General features: G+C 45.0%; 1 protein-coding gene across 9 annotated transcripts in view; it reads right to left on the reverse strand.

The window, feature by feature from the left end:
* Kiaa0319l (KIAA0319 like) overlaps positions 1-17,413 on the reverse strand; it is a 91,396-nt gene that overhangs the window by 14,393 nt on the left and 59,590 nt on the right. For all 9 annotated transcript variants that reach the window (XR_003482019.2, XM_027399303.2, XM_027399302.2 and 6 more), the window contains 9 exons: positions 14,211-14,298; positions 13,163-13,255; positions 10,691-10,823; positions 4,970-5,198; positions 3,942-4,065; positions 3,282-3,414; positions 1,464-1,612; positions 493-644; positions 117-255 (listed from right to left, as the gene is read on the reverse strand). Coding sequence is in view for 8 of the 9 variants with exons in the window: in XM_027399303.2 (XP_027255104.1) it covers positions 117-255; positions 493-644; positions 1,464-1,612; positions 3,282-3,414; positions 3,942-4,065; positions 4,970-5,198; positions 10,691-10,823; positions 13,163-13,255; positions 14,211-14,298 (1,240 nt within the window). In the remaining variant the exon portion in view is untranslated. The remainder of the gene's footprint in view (positions 1-116; positions 256-492; positions 645-1,463; positions 1,613-3,281; positions 3,415-3,941; positions 4,066-4,969; positions 5,199-10,690; positions 10,824-13,162; positions 13,256-14,210; positions 14,299-17,413) is intronic.

Raw genomic sequence — 17,413 nt, forward strand, 5'->3', positions numbered from 1 at the left:
GTCTGCAGTGAGTAAAGGAGGTCTGTGTTACTGTCAGGGTGGGCTGGTGCAGGCAAAGGGCTGGACCTGCTGCTGGCATGGTGGCCTGACAGGCTGTGCTGGCTAAGAGAGCTCACCAGGCTTCACTTCCACCGTGGTCCGGTCTGTGTCACTCTCGCCCTTTGCATCCGTTACTTTCAGATGAAACGTGTAGGTTCCCTCAACCAGGTTGGACAGGAAGAGGACAGGGTGATGGTCAGAGTGATTCAGAACCTCCTGTGAGGTGAAAAACATGGATGTGTTCTGGGACAGGATGCCACTCCTTGAGTCACACAGGGTCAGGACATACAAGTCATTGTGCACACCAGGGATGACCCACAGGAAGGCATTTGACTCCCTGATTCCAGAGCACAATCGAGGTTTGATACAACAGCTTCATGGATAAAACAGATCCCCCTCTTCACCCACCCCTACCCTGACTTCATACAGCATTGCCACTACTGGCCCACTCACCCCTGCGGCTGGGCTCGTCTCGTCTCGAGTCCATAGGTAGCTGACTATCCCCTTGTCATCTGAGGACCTGGAGCCGTCCAACTCTGCTGTGCTCGTGGGCAGGGTAACCACCACGTTCCCTGTGATCTTGGCTACTGGCGGTTTGTTTATTTCTAACCAAGGAGACATCATTGAAATAAGTGACATTCTGGGAAAGCAAGATGCCGCCTATGGCACTGATGAGGATCTAACACTGGAAGAACCTTCAGTGGTTTAGAGCTGTTTAGTGCCTGTCCAGGGTGTAGAGCAAGAGCTACTGTGACACCAGAGGCTCCCTCCTGGGCTCCTGTTGCCACACATAGGGGAGAGTATACTTTTTCCTGTGATTCTGAGCAGCTTTCTGCTTTAAAGGAGTTTAGTGACTGGAGAGGAAGGCTTTGCCAATTAACACCATATCCTCTCCTTTCAAATGTTGCTTTCAGGGTGCCCCCCCCCCCAGAATCTATGGCATAGAAGCTTGGCTTGCCAGGTGTTAACACAGTTTAATCAGCATAACACTGTTTGGATGTCACCCTCTGATATGGTGGCTTTCTACTACCAGCCCATGGCCTCTCCCAATCCTCCCCTGTGAGGCCAACACAACAAAGCAAATGCATAAGCCAGATAGATCCCCAACAACTGCAGCGCAACAGTCATTCCAGCCCCTGACAACAGGTGTCACTGTAGCTACCAGAGAGTCACAGAAACCCCAGGTCTTAGCATAGGGGCAAACTCAAAATGCAAAGAAAACAAAGTGCTTAATACTTGCTGCAGAGAGGAAGCTTAAAAATCACCTTGTAATTACTCTAAAAGATTGTTTAGAAAAGTACAGCTGCTCTCCCCAGTCTGCTTCCCTATCTCGCTTTTAATTAACCCTGCCCCAAACAGGATGAAGTGGATCCCTGGGCTGTCAGACCCAGAGAGGCTGCTGCACAGTGCACAGCAAGACACACCTTCTTTGACAATGACATTCACAGAGCTCCGGCTCTGCAGGTTCCTCTCATCCTTGACAGTTAAGGTGAACACATAGGTCCCGACTTGAAGCCCAGTCACAGTGGCAACGCTGCTGTTGGCGTTCTCCAGCTGCACTCCATCAGGCCCCCTAGACAAGAGAGGAATCAGAGGGCGGAGTCGTACCTGTCTGCTGCTCTCCTGGCAGCAGGAACAGCAATTATTGCCTCAGCTAAGACAGGAACAATTGTTTCCCAAACCTTGACAGGAAATGTTTAAAAATATTCTATTTGGAGAAAGGATCACTTGGCCCCAAACACAGGCTCCTTCTGGTCAGAAAATTTCACTCATCAGCTTTTAAACCACTAGGCTTTATCTTTTATACAAACTTCTAGAATATTCAAACTCTTCATTATCCTAGTTTTTTATAAGAAATAAAGCCCTCCGAGCAGCTCTGTGCTCAATAGGAAGGTCCAGGGATGAGGTTTCTGAGAACTATTTCTGGCCCATTAGATGGTTTGCTCTTGCTAGCAAAGAAGCAAAATACACTTCATATTCACACTCCCGAATCCCTCCTGAGGAAAAGTCAGGGGCAGGATGCAGGCCAAGGCTGCAGAGGGGCTCTTGGGACAAAACTGTCTTCTCCCTGCTCTATAACTGACTCTCCTCCAGCTCCTGGACAGCACCACAAAACACCAGGACACCACCTCCTGCCTCCTTCCTACTGTGTCTCACTCGCACAGCAGCCTTCAGCAGGCTCCCGGCCAGGACACAGACAAGGACTGCACACAGCCAGAGCCCTGCACACCCACGCACCCCTCCACCTAAGGACAACCAGGGGAAAGCTGCCAGCTTTTCCCTATTACCTCTAACCTGAGAGGCCTCTCCTGAGTCAGTCTCATCCAGGAAGCACCATCTCTATCTACTGCAGCCACCACTGACACTCTGCCTGAGGGTCCCTCAGGTCTGCCTTCAATAAACAGCTACAGGAACAACACATTGAGCTAAGGGAGACCCAGCTCTCCATAGCAGCTAAGGAAAAGGACATCTGATGCCTAACATGGACTTCCTAAGTAGAAATGAAACCCTTCTCCACCCATCTCCAAAGCTATAATAAAGTATCTGTGTGCATATGGGTTTATGTGTGTGTGTGTGTGTGTGTGTGTGTGTGTGTGTGTGTATGCATATATATTAAAGACTAAACCCAAGCCTGTCCTGGGGCTACTGTTTTTGAAAATAAAGAATGTTATCAATTTCCCTGGAATCCCTTCATTTCCTGCAGGATCCTGTATACAATTTAAGTTCCATTTGTTACGGTTCGTAAGAGCTGAAGGAAATTGTACAAACAAGAATGGCTCAAATAGGTAATTTCAATTTAAAAGTATTGTCTTGGCTACAGTCTTTGATCTTTGGCTAACTTAACTGAGAAACAATGTCTCCCAAGAACAATAACATAGGCATGCTTTTGCTTTATAGGTAATTTTCAATTCCTCTTATCAGCCGCTTGCCCACCCCTCAGCTAACCTCACCGGTTAATTTTCAACAATGGTATTTTTCTGCTCCATTACCCCTTCCAGCCTGCCTCTCAAGTGTAATTCAACTGTGCATTTAACAGACAGACTGTACCTGCAAAAGCCCCAGGATCACACTGCCTGGGGCTAGCTGATGATATACATTCTTCTCTAAAAAGTTGAAATTTAGAAATTTCTTTCTCCCTCTCCTGAATAAACTAGTGGGAGGCAGTCAACCCTTAAAAGCAAAGGAAACCATGCTCTTCCAAGGCCGGGAACTCTGAGCTGGGGCACACCGTCAACACTCACTGGGTCTTCTCCCAGACATAGGAGACGATTCTCTGGTCATCTGTGCTCTTGCTGCCATCCAGGCTTGTGCTGTCCACGGGCAAGGTCAGCTCTTTGTCTGGGCCTGCATCTGCCTGAGGAGGCTTGTTGTTCTCTAAGACAGAGAGATGAGGCCATCAAAAGCAATACTCAGGTGGCAGAGGAGGGACCCACTGGGCATCTGTTCTGGTAGTCATGGGAACTCTGCCTCTTAGCCAGAGTGTTACAAGGTGTGGGGGAGAGAAGGATGCCACCAGGGGACTCACAGTGAAGAGTTAGACTGAATCATGTCAAACGATTCTGACAACTGCAGTTTTACCACCACACTAGCTCTGAAATGTAACGCAATAGGGTGACAAGAGTCAGACACTTTCTAGATGATGATGTGACATTTGATATGGTGGTGATCCCCTCTCCCAGGCCCCCATGAATGCCCACAACTAGCAAGGGAAGGGCACACACTGAAGCTGAAAGGCCTCCTGTAGCTGTGAAAGGGGGTGAGGGGTAAAAGAAGTGGTTCTCCGGCTCTGGACGATGCCTTTCTGCCTCTATGCTCCTTTAGCTCAGAACTCAAACCCTTCTCTCCCCAGGGCTAACAGGACCAGCCATAGCAGGAGTCTGGCTCCTGAGGAAGGAACTTACCAGGCTGTACAATCACAGTCACTTGAGCGGTCGCCTGCTGTCCTATAGTGTCAGTCACTGTGAGCTGGTAGGTATAATCTCCTTCTTGCATTGCAGACAGCTGCAGGGTTGGCGTTCTAACTCCCTACATGCAGAAATTCAGGCATGGGAAATGACTCCAGGGTCACAGCACTGCATACAATGCTCACTCTGGCAGAAATAGTTCAGCTGGGTCTTTAAACCTAACTTGGTACTGGGTTGTTACCTCCCAGCTCAGCATCATGAAAGACAGACCATAGAACAGGACAGCATGAGACATCGTACTAATAAGAATTTCTATAGATTCTGTGACTACAGAGAAACTTGTCAGAACACAGGAGCTACAAGTGGGTAAAACATGCCTTGGGTCGTGTCTAGAAACCCAGAGATACAGAATCCTTCCCGAATATCAGAAGGAACATTGTAAACAATGGAGGCAAATCTCCAACTCAGGTGTTTCCTATAGAATAATAGCAAAACCTGGTAACCTAGGGCTGAGGCTGGCTTGTAGTAATTTTGCTTGGCCAGTAGTGCTAAATAATTGGAAAATCCCACCTAAGAGTCTCATTTCCGTCTGCTCTTAAAAAGAAAGATAGGGCCAAATCTCCATGTGACATCGGCCAGCAGGACTGAGAGGCCAAGGGCCCTCCAGACCAGATGGCTCTACTTATTTAAATGTCCTGTTTATTCCTAAATTCTTAGTCAGACGATCCACTTGAATTAGCTTATGAAGATCTGCACCCCAGTGGTACCTGTGTGGTTTGATTCTCTGGGGTGAGTCACCCACAACAGACACATCTCTTACCTAGCCTCCTAATGTGAAATGTTTCATGTAATCTTCGATTCAGAGTCCCCTAGAACTTTCTGAATTTGTTTGGAGATTTAAAAAAAAAAAAAAAAGCTAAATGTACAAACCTGACTTTGGTAACTAGATAAACCTTGAGTGGCTGACCCCAATCCAGTAGCTTCCTGTCACCAGAGTGGGAGAAGACACAAGTATTCTTGCCTACCTGCATCTCCACCACCTTCCCTTTGCTGCTTGGGCTGAGTGACCACTCATAGCTAGTGATGCCATGGTCATCAGTACTCTGGTTTCCAAAGAGGGTGATGGAGTTCTGAGGCAGGGTGATCACTTGGTTGGGGCCTGCATTGGCCACAGGAGGATAATCCACAGCTTTGTTCACTGTCAGACTTGCGGTGGTGGAGTTGGTAGCCCCATCAGAGTCGACGACTGTCAGGCTATTGGTAGAGAAGAGTTCAACAGGGAGGGTTACAGGAAACAGAACAGACCTGGAGGACTGAACATCAACACTGGGCAATAGCACAGTGGCAGGAATTCCCACTCCTACCCATCCTGTTGGAAAAGCAGAGTGATGTTAGAAGCTAAAACTGACTGAGGGTTTCCTATGTACCAGGTGAAGTTCCAAATGCTTTATATCTACTGAACACATGTAAAAGCTCTATAAAGTCTAACCTTCGTGTTTCTCTACACCCATATGAAGAGACTGAGAGGAAAAGAGAAAAAAATAAGTTGCCCACAGTTGTGCAGCTTGGCAGCAATGGCCTCAGAATTTGTAATCCAAGCCCAATATGCCTGCTGCCTGTGTGTACCCATGTGCTAAGGCCCTAAAGTGTTGCAGAGTACACATCATGGATACCAAAGCCCAGAAAGCCTGGCTGGCCTTGAACTCACAGAGATCTGTCTGCCTCTCTTCTTCTGCCTCTGGAGTGCCAGGATTACAGTCATCCACCTCACCCAACTCAGAAACCCCTTCCTAAGAAGGAATAATCCCTGGCTTCCATTCCTGCAGAGCTCACAGGCAGCACACCACTCTGCAGCAGGCTGTCCACCACTGTTCTGTTTCAGACACATGCACACCACAAAAATGAATGTGGACATCCCGGGCACAGAGCTCTGTGACCAACCCGGAAGGCTGGCTCCAGCAAGGCAGGAGCTTGAGACGGGAATGAATGCTCCTACGCACCATGCCCACAGCATGTGCAATGAGAAGCAGAATTTGCAAGGGGAAATGTTCTTTTATAAGAGCAGACTTCCACCTAAATGATGCCTTCCAGCTCAACAGCCTGACGCTTCTCACGCCACCTCAGAATGCAAGTGTAATCGAGCAGGGAGTTTGGGAACCTTCCATTTTGCTGACAGAAAGAGGAAAAGCACGGAAAAGGCATGCCATTTGTTTAACTCTCACCAGCAGCCTCAGACATCCCAGCCATCTGTGGGGCTTCCTACCATCAGTACCTTTCACCTGTGGTCTGCAGGGAGAATGGGTGTTGCAGCCTTCCCAAAGAGGCACAGAAACTTGGACACATAAACAAGATCAAGTGTTGGGAAAGGGGAATCATGGTGTTTGCCTCTTTCCCGGTCCCCTGACTTCTCATGAGTTTGCGATTGTGATTGCCACCTATGTCAGGAGGAGTTACAGGAGCGAGTTACAGACACATGGGCTGTGGTCCGTTGTTCTGACTCATCTGGAAGGGTCCCTGGCTGGTCTTCAGAGCCTTAGAGTCAAATGGCACCTGGCTACAGGGCAGGGCAAGCTAATGCCATGTAAAAGCAGAGTGAGCAGATAAATAAGCAATCAAACAGAACCAAAATGCTAATCAGGTCTACTCTCATCATATCATAGTTTTTTAAATTAATTTTATTTTATTTGCATTGATGCTTTGCCTGCATGTATGTCTGTGTGAGGGTTCAGACCTTGGAGTTACAGACAGTTGTGAACTGCCATGTGGGTGCTGGGAACTGAACCCAGGACCTCTGGAAGAGCAGTCAGTCAGTGCTCTTAACCTCTGAGCCATCTCTCCAGCCCCCATAGGTTTTTTTTTTTTTTTTTAAGTGTATTCCCTACACCCATTTACCCCCCAAAATTGTAGGTTACCACTGTGGTTAAAAGCTCAGACTTGATGTTGTGGAATGTTTAACATGTCAAGATGTAAAGATGTGTTCCACTGGTGTTTCAACATGGGGCCCAATATTTCCACATACGGCCTAAGAAAGCTGAAAAGAAGTAAGGAGAGAGAGACAGAGACAGAGAGAGAGAGAGAGAGAGGGGGGGGGAGAGACAGAGACCCCCAAACAAGCAGAAACCAGGTACAACTCCTGTAAGAGGCTCTGCCATACAGTAAGCACTTGAGTAGCCAGCATGTTAAGTAGAAACAAACAAACAAAAAAAAAACAAAATGCTTGCCACATGAGGGCAGCAGCTTGGGGGGGGGCGGGGCGGGGCGGGGAGGGGCAATGAGAAGAAGCTACCAGTTGAATGCAGCCCTCGCCAGGCTCACAGTACATAAACTTGGCTCTCAGGGATCCCAGCGGGAGGGAGCCAGCTCAGATGCCACTTAGCAGTTTAAGGTTTGGTTCACACAGTCAGAAAAGGCTAGAGACATGCAATAAAGATAGGTTCAGATGAAAGAAACCTCTAATCAGGTTACAATGTGTTTAAAAATGTGCGTAGGCTTAAGAAAGAAAAGAAAATAGGTATAGCCAGTCATAGAAAAAAGTAAATAGTTTATAAATAATAAAGTCTTTAAAGACAAGAGTTAAGTATATAAAGGGGAAAAGCCACATAAAGATGGGAAATAGGGGGCTGGAGAGATGCTCAGGGGTTAAGGGCACCAGCTGCTCTTCCAGAGGACTAGGGTTCAATTCCAAGCACCCATATGGAAGCTCACAACTGTTAGTAACTCTAGCTCCAAGGGATCCAACACCCTCACACAGACACACTTGCAGGAAAAACACCAATTCATATAATTTTTTTTAAATCATTAAAAAAAAAAAAGAAGATGGGAAATACATATGGAGTCTGGATCCTGTGTGGTAATGTATTGACTTTGAATTTTTTGAATGAACAACAGCTACTGAGAGACTTAGGATTGTAAAAGAGATGCTGAATTAAACCAACCTAGATACTTTATAGATGCTTTAACTTTAAAACAGAAGTCAGGGACTGGAGAGATGGCTCAGAGGTTAAGAGCACCAACTGCTCTTCCAGAGATCCTGAGTTCAATTCCCAGCAACCACATGGTGGCTCACAACCATCTGTGATGAGACCTGGTGCCCTCTTCTGGTGTGCAGATATACATGGAAGCAGAGTGCTGTATCCATAATAAATAAATAAAATCTTTAACAAAGGCTGCAGATGACATCAAGGATAATAGAGATCAGGTTTGATAGGTGGAGACCTGAAACTCTTGGCTACAGACATAAAGAAATAAAGCAAGAAAAATACAAGACAGGTAATGTAAATACTGCTCTCTCTGCATGGGAAAAGTTCTGAGACTGGATAACAAATGTTACAACTAGTTTTCCCAGGAATTGACCATTATCTCAATATTCTTAGAGTCCCCTAAAGCTGCTGTTGCCCTCAGACAACAGGAAACAGTCTAGAGAACACAACGCCCACATTCCTAAGAGGTGGGTGGGTGGCTTTTGGTCATTCAGTAGGTTATAGATGTTTGTCATTATTTAGGGGGGGATATAGGAAGATAGGATAAAAAGACAACTATTAACCCCAAGTATTTTACATTGGTATGGATTTTGGTATATTGATACAAATTTGAAGTTATTTTTGCTGTACTGTATGTATATTTCTACTCTTGTTTGGGGTATTGTGCTTAAGCACCTCATTAAAAATTTAATATATAATTGAGAAATGCAAGTTAGTAGTCATCTTATTAGTATTCAGACATCTGCACTGGCCTGTCATACGGATTCTGGCAGGACACTCCCTCAGCTGCAGCCACTAAGAGCACCACCTGTGCATATTCACTATGTTCTATTTTAAAAGGACCCTGCCCACCTCTCACCCTTCTCTCTCTTTCTCTCCTTCTCTTTGTCTGTTCCCCACTCTCCGTCTCTCTCCCTCTTTCTTCTCTCTCCCCCTTTCCTTTCTCCTCTCTACTGCTACTCCCGTCTCCAGAGGCCAGTCTCCCCCTCTCCTTTCCCCTTTTTATGCTCCCTTTTCCTAATAAAAATCCCCTCTGCTTGAACCCTGTCACATGGCGTCTTTCTCTCAAGTGTCGCTTCTCTTAAATTACGACACATCTATAATAATCAAACTTGTAGTTATGTTAGGTATATCTTCAAGGATAAACATAGATATGTTTTACATAGATAGTTTTCAAACACTTCAAAGACCTATAAAATGTGGTATTTAAAATATTTAATAACCTAAGGCTTTTAATGACATTGAGATATGCCTGCTCCTGGCAGCACCAATCTACTTCATAAAAGGATGGTGGGCACTGAAGAAGCTGCATTTGGAGTTTGCTTTCAATGTGACAAGGCTAGCCATTTGGGCAAGAATCTGCTCTTGCCTTGATTACTGACAGTATGCTGTACAAACTGTACAAGCGGGACACAAAGGAAAAAGACTGCCAAAACAAGGTGGGACAGTCCTTCAAAATCCCTGCTTCACAGAAAAGTCTGCCAGATATTCTAGGCCTCTAGGCCAAAGATTGATGCTCCAACGTTGCAGAGGAACTTTGGGTGATTGTCCAGGCAGCCAGATGTCTCTGTTTCTATAGTTTTGGAAGTTGCTTGCTCTGAACTTCCTGTTAACTTAGGTAATATTATGTCCTTCTCAGGTTTGAGACTCTGTGTATATGTGTGAGAGGGTATGTGAGTATGTGTGAGTGTGAAAGAGTGTGAGTGTGTGTGAAAGAGTATGTGAGTGTGTGTGTGAGTGTGAAGAGTGTGTGTGTGAGTGTGAAGAGTGTGTATGTATGAGTGTGAAAAATGTCTGTGTGAGAGAGTGTGAAGAGTGTGTGAGTGTGAAGAGTGAGTGTGAAGAGTGAGTGTGAGAGTGTGAAGAGTATGTCTCTGTGTGTGAGAGTGTGAAGAGTGTGTGTGTATGTGAGAGTGTGAAGCATGTGTGTGAGAGTGTGAAAAGTGTGTCTGTGTGTGTGAGTGTGAAGAGTGTGTCTCTGTGTGTGAGAGTGTGAAGAGTGTTTGTGTAAGAGTGTGAAGAGTATGTATGTGTGAGTGTGACGAGTGTCTATGTGTGTGTGTGTGTGAAGAGTGTTAGTGTGAAGAGTGTGTGTGAGAGTGTGAAGAGTATGTTAGTGTGAAGAGTGTGCGTGTGTGTCAAGTCCAGGAGTAAAGTGGGATGAGCCCTGACTGAAGGACTAGAAACTCTTTCTGACTTAGAGCTGTGAGGCCTTAGAGGAGTTACTGAGTACAAACAACTTCATCTTCCACTGTCTTCTGTATAAGATGCATGATACTCATTACAAGTAGACTGTAACATAAATTATGCAAATATAAAGAATGTACTAGAGAGTCTGCCTAAAGCCTTGTGAAGCACACGTTAAATGCAATGCTAATTCTTCAGTGGACTTTCATGAAGTAAATTTTCCAAAAGTCCCAATAATGAAAGATTCCACAAATCATCTTCAGACTGCTAGTGAAAAGTAAAGCTACTGGCAGTGGTGGCGCAAGTCTTCAATCCCAGCACTCGGGAGGCAGAGGCAGGTGGATCTCTGTGAGTTCAAGGCCAGTCTGGTCTACATAGCAAGCTCCAGGATGGCCAGGGCTACACAGAGAAACTCTGTCTCAAAAAAAAAAAAAAAAAAAAAAAAAAAGTCATCACCGTTGTGATGTCACCACCGTTGTGATCAGTCACCACTTGGCTGAATTTTCCACCAACCCCAACGTGAACTGTATTTTCAGAGTCACTCCTACAAGGTCAACTTGAAGCTGAATCCTAATTTACCTGAAAGTGTAGTTCCCGGGGATGAGCTTACTTAGTTTTAGTATGGCTGTGTCTTCAGAGATCTTCACTTCTCTCAGAGGCCCCTTGAGCTCCTCCCAGTGGTACTGGACAATTTTATCGTCGTCAGTGCTCTCTAGACCATAAGGAACATCAGTTACAACACAAGAATGTTGGGTCTCAGCACTTACCCAGTTTAAACAAACCAAGAGCTCAAGCTGGAAAAACAAAATTAGACTCTCTCTCCAAAGCAGTTTTCCCCAGGAATACTGACTGGGTCAGCTGGCCCCTGATGAATGTTCCTGTGTCATTTCCTAAGGACTCTAACATAGGAAATCTCATTAAAATGCTATTGTATGAAAAAGAAAAAGCAAATAATTCTTAAAGGCATGAAAACATATTGAACCCTCACCTAAAAAGAAATGCAAACATAAAAAACCTTTTTCAGCCCCAAATGATGTGACATACTTTGATGATCCCCATGGGAGGCCTCACCCTCCCTGAGGAGTGGATAGGGGGTGGGATGGGGGATTAGTGGGGGTCATGGGAGGACTGGAGAGGGAACTGGGATTGATATGTAAAATAAAATTGTTTTTAATTTAAATAAAAATATACATAAAAAAAACCTCAGATACAGGGGGGGTTTGTTGTTGTTTTTGTTTTTCGAGACAGGGTTTCTCTGTGGCTTTGGAGTTTGTACTGGAACTTGCTCTTGTAGACCAGGTTGATCTCAAACTCACAGAGATCCGCCTGCCTCTACTTCCCAAGTGCTGTAGATTACTGTTTTTTTTTTTTTTTTTTTTTTTTTTTAACCTGTCACACTGGTTTAAAAAAAAAAAAAAGGTTTCAGGTCATCAAGATGGCTCAGTAGGTAAAGACATTTGCCACCAAGCCTGACCAACTGAGTTCAATCCCCACGTAGTAGACAGAAGGAGGGAACCAACTACCACAAGTTGTCCTCTGACCTCCACGTGTGCACACCACCCTCCCCTAGCACATACAATAAGAAACTGCAATGAAATTTTGTGTTTCACAGTATGGTAAATGTATAGAGAAAAGGGCCCTCACTCATTGCTCTACATGGCAGCATGTATCTTCACTCCTTCAATAATTCTAGAAATTAATCTTAAAGATATACTTTCATGTATGTTAAACATAATGTTGACAATAGTATTTGTGGTAGCACTGCTCATCATAGAAATGAATTAAAGTACCCTAAATGGTCACCATCAGATACTGTAAACAAGCACACATTCACACCGGGACACCTATAGTCAGCACAAGTGGTCTTTGAAAGTGGGTTAAGCATTCCAGGCACTGATTAAAAATCCTCCATACACAGAGTTGAGCTTCATCACAAATGACAGTGCATGTGACATGTAGCAGTGTGAATAAGAGGAGAGATGCTGCATGTGCGGTTTCCAAATATGCAGAAAAGCTCTCTGCAAAGACACGGGCAACAACGCCCCTGGCTGTCGGGAGGCCGGGGAGACATTGTCTTCATAGTATCTTTACATAGTATTCAACTTTGACCTTCCAAACTATAAAGCAACAAGTGGTGTCTGAGCCCTTCTACCCCTTCTTCTGACACCTGTTTCTTCCCCGTCCCTTCCTCTTAGCTTAACCTTTTTAAAGTGTCCTCTGCTACAGCAGGGACTGCCTTAGCCAGAGCGTGTCAGTATGCTGAGACAGGCAGAGTGATGGAGATGGAGCGGATCACAGCACAGGACTGAAACTACCTGAGCACTTTGGGTTGGGGCTTTTTTTACTCTGTTTTTCCAGGGCTGGGGACTAAAGCACTGCACCACTGAGCCACATCCACAGTTCCAGACACCTCAGTCTGCAGTCACAATTAATAAAGACCCAGGAGGTGGAGAGATGATGGCTCTAGAGTGCGTGCTGCTCTTCCAGAGGACCAGCGTTCAGTTTCTAGAACCCACGTCAGGCAGCTCGCAGCCATCTGTAACTCCACTCCGTCTAGGGAATAGAATGCCTCTGGTGTCCTTAGGCACTCACATGCACATATCCATACGCACACACATGTAATTAAAATAATAAAAAAAGAAATCTCCAAAAATCACTAAAAGGAAAAAGAACACACATCAGGCAAAGTGCACAGTGAGCCTCTCCAGGAGGCTGACAACAGCCTGTCAGGCAGTGATGTCCACTGAATACTCCTTGGCAGCCCTTTTGGTTCCTGATGTAGCCAAGAACTTGATTTCAACAACCAAAAAAGGAAACACCATCTAAGCAAATATGAAAACCAGTTTCAACTAAAGTAATTCTAAATGTACGTACAATTCTATTTTCTCAGGGTAGAATTAACTGGCCTGACTGGTAACTTCCCAGTCAGTTGCTTTGGATGGCCGACCTTCCTGTAACATGGTTAAAAAGACTGACCTAAGCAGAGTACGGACACAGCTGGACCTAGAGGTCACAGTGACTGCCATTCTATAACACGTAGACAATACTCACGGCTGCCATCGATGATGGTTGAAGTGGTTGGCAGCGAGATCTCCTGGGACTTGGGTGACACAATAGCAACAGGAGGCTGGTTCTTACGGGGCTCTGCAAGAAAGTGACCCAGAAAGACTCCGAGGGAGAAACTTTACATTGTACGAGGGGTAGGGCATATCTATGTTGGTTACAAGTCATTTTCAATGGATGATTGATGAAGGACGATCACCAGATGATAAAGTATCAATACATCTGGTCAGGCCTGTCCAAAACCTGACTGTTCCTAAGACCATGGCAACGCCCAGCCTGCTAGCTCTGTAGTCTGGAATGACCTCCAACTTACAAACTGAGTCGGCTATGTGGAGCTAACATGGCCGGGCAACAGGAAGGTCACAAACCTCTCTAGTCTAGCTGAATGACTGTGAGATGCAAACCATCTTCATGCTGACCCTGAGTAAATACATATTCTTCATGCCTTTCCTGCCACGATGGCTTCACTCCTGCTAGTCAAGCACCTCACCACTGAACTACAGTCCTAGTCAGCAGATCACACATTCAGTATCTGGTGAAAAGACTATCTTGGGTTTGTAGCCCAAGTAATAAACTCTATTGCCAACAGAAGAAGGTGTCACTCACCTCCAGCTTCTTGCAAATGTCTGTCCAAATGCAAACTATGATGCTTTACTATTGTTCTGTCATCTACCAACAGGGTTCATTTTAAGAAAATGACATATGGATTTAGGGCTGAGTTTCCAATGAGATCACTTGGCTGGTCACTTGGCCAGCTCTCCTGTGTGCTTCTCCAGGGCTTCCAGCTCCCTCAGGTTTCTTAATTACAATACTGGGTCATCACTCAGTCCTGCCCACTTGGACTCCCTTGTAGACAGGCCATTGCTTGGGCCTTAGGGTACAGACCAGTGCACTTTGCTACAATTCCTCAATGGACTTGGAACTGCCCGATAAATAGACTATGCCCCTCCACCCCCCAAAAAATAGGAATCTAAAAGTCTGAGCCAAATCTCCCTCTTAGGAGCCCTGCAGAGGGAGCCACAAGGTGGAGGCTTACCTGGCTTCACTGTCACATTCACGTAGCCTTCCCCATGGGCATTCTGACCATCCACAATCACCTTGAATTCATATAGGCCTGGAGTCAGCTGACAAGGAAGACAAGATTGTTTAGATAACTGCAAAGAGCAGGAGCTGTGCTTAAGACAACAGAGTACCCATGCTTTCTTGGGTACTGAATCCTATATTCTTTTCCTGTCTTATTTTCAAAGTGGAAAAAGTAAAGTACCTAGAAGAATTAAAGATGGGTTAAATTAATAAGAAATACAGTTTTAAATGAGACTATTACTGGCTGCATCTAGAACAAAAGAAGCACTTGGATCTCTTTCTGTACTCCCATTTTCTTCTCAGAGGAACCCTGAAGACCCAACCATCCAACTTCACAGTTATGAAGTTAAAAAAATCAAGTCTTCAAAGAAAAACATCTTATTAAAAATAAAAACAACAAATGGGGGACTGGTGAGATAACTCAGTGGTTAAAAGCACTGGCTGGATTCAATTCCCAGAACCCCCCTGGCAGCTCACAACCATCTGTTAACTCTAGTCCCAGGGGATTTGACACCCTCTTCCAGCCTCCTTGGGTACCAGGTATGCAAGTGGTAGAGAGATATATGCAGACAAATCACCCATATATACAAAATTAATTTAATTTTAAAAAAAAAAGCAGGGTGAGCAGGGAGGTGGTAGTACATGCCTTTAATCCCAGCACTCAGGAGGCAGAGGCAGGTGGATCTTTGTGAGTTGAGGACCGCCTAGTCTACAGAGCTAGTTCCAGGATAGGTTCCAAAGCTATACAGAGAAACCCTGTCTCAAAAAACCAAAAATAAATAAATAAATAAATAAATAAATAAATAAATAAATATAAAAGCAGGGTGGTGGTACTGCATGCCTTTAATACCAGCCCTTGGGAAGCAGAGGCAGGTCCTCAGAGTGAATTCCAGGATAGTCAGGACTACACAAAGAAATTCTGTCTTGAAAAACAAAAAAACAAAAGCAAAAGCAAAACAATAACAAACAGGACAGGCAGTGGTGGTGCACACCTTTAACCACAGCACTTGGGAGGCAGAAGCAGGCAGATCTCGAGACCGAGGCCAGTCTGGTCTACAAATTGAGTTCCAGGACAGCCAGGGCTGTTACACAGAGAAACCCTGTCTCCGAAAACCCAAAACAAAACAATCCAAATCATGCTTAATTATCTTATTTTCCCCTCCAGTTTCCACCAGCTGTATAAACACAGTTCAAAGAGGAGCACAGGGAAACTACCCATCTCACTCTCCCAACAAGCCGGTGCTTAGCCTAGTATGCCTTCGTCTCCTTGAAGCCTTGACCACACACAGAAGTAAGAGCTTTATCCAGCTCATTTCCTTTTTATCTTTCCTTCTTTTTTTGTTTTGTTTTGTTTTGTTTTGAAACAGGGTTTCTCTGTGTAGTCCAGGCTATCCTGGAACTCGCTATGTAACTAGGCTGGTCTCGAACACACAGAGATACCCTGCCTCTGCCTCCCGAGTGATGGGGTTAAAAGCATGTGCCACCTCACCAATCATTATCTGTCACTATCCCAGGCCAAATTGGAGTGGATTGGGGCCTAGTTAAAATCAAGGTATCAAATGTTTATTGTTCTTCATTCTGTTCAGTTAGCATATGTATTGTAATGTCCCTGGTTATGATATAGCCTCTTTTAACATTCATTAGTATTCTTAATGACTGTCAAACAGTGCAAGAATATATGTATCATAATTCATAGAAGCAGTCCACATTGTTAGATACTTGGTGGTTTCCAAATTTTTCTTGTTATGATTAAATGAACATCATGGAAGGAAATAAGATTTTGCTTTTTTTCATCTTTTTTGCGTGAACACTAATCAGCTAATCTCTCCTCAATATGCTTTTGTCCCTGGCTTCCACCTCTTCACCCTGCTCCTCACATGTCCTCTGCTTCACATGTCCCTGGATCCCCATCCCACCCCACCCACTCCAACCGGCTGCCCTGAACTGTGAGTACAGCTTCAATTTTAGGCAGATATACAACATATCTCTGACCCAGACTTATCTCCTGGCCTCTAGTCCTTTCCTCCAGCTGCTAATGGACCAGCTCCACCCAGTGCCTCCTATGCACCTCAGATCACATGCTCCAGACCAATCATCCACCTGTCTGTAAATCTACTTCAAACCTGGTTTTTTCTGTGCTCATTTCCTCTACCCCAAAAGTCTAATTTTAAAAGCTAGAATCAGGGGCTGGAGAGATGGCTCAGCAGTTAAGAGCACCAATTGCTCCTCCTGAGGTCCTGAGTTAATTCCCAGCACCCACATGGTAGCTCACAACCATCTGTAATGCGATCTGGTGCCCTCTTCTGGCCTACAGACATACATGTAGGCAGAACACTGTATTCATAATAGATAAATAAATCTTTAAAAAACAAAACGTAGAATCACCCTAGACTTCTCTCCCTCAGTAACCCATCCAACATCTCAAACTCATTGGCTTGTCCCCATCCACACCTCCACTGCCTTGTTCTTCATCCACTCAGCACAGCAAAGTGTGGACTTCAGGATGGAAAGTTCTAGATACAACCCACCATTTAATGGCTTTGTGAAATCTGGCCAAGCAATTTCCTTTTAAAATATTTTTATTTTTTATTTGTAAAATGGATATTAATACCTATTATCTTGAGATTTTATGACAATAAAAAGAAATGATTAAGTACAACAGTTAGCAACGTGTCTGCTTACATGGCCTGAACTCAGTAGATGGCCTCTCACTTTCATTTACTTGGGTGTGTCACTCAGAATAATATCATTTCCCACCTAAACTCATCAGAAGAATCATCTCTGAACTCTGAGTCTTATCCCACCTGTCTGAGAAAGGCCACACTTCCAAGCTGAGACTCTGAACATGGCTCCCACAGCTTCTCTGCTCTATAGATAAGACTCAGGGGGGTACAGCCACCGAGACGGCTCAACAGGTACAGGCACTTGCTGCTGTGCCTCACAGCCACACACACAAAATAAGTCAAAAGATTCAAAGGCACTGAAGCTCTACCACCAGGGCCTGCTTCCGTGACATTCGTGCCTCTGCATTGCAAATGCTGGACCATGTGACATTCCTTCCTCCATAGGTTCCACCTGGGAGAGTTCTGGCCCAGGGTTTCTTCTATTGCTAGAGTTTTCTCCTTCCATCCACCCTTTACCCAGGAAATAGGGCCC

This window comes from Cricetulus griseus, chromosome 2, assembly GCF_003668045.3.
Source record: "Cricetulus griseus strain 17A/GY chromosome 2, alternate assembly CriGri-PICRH-1.0, whole genome shotgun sequence".
In the NCBI taxonomy this organism is placed as follows: Eukaryota; Metazoa; Chordata; class Mammalia; order Rodentia; family Cricetidae; genus Cricetulus; species Cricetulus griseus.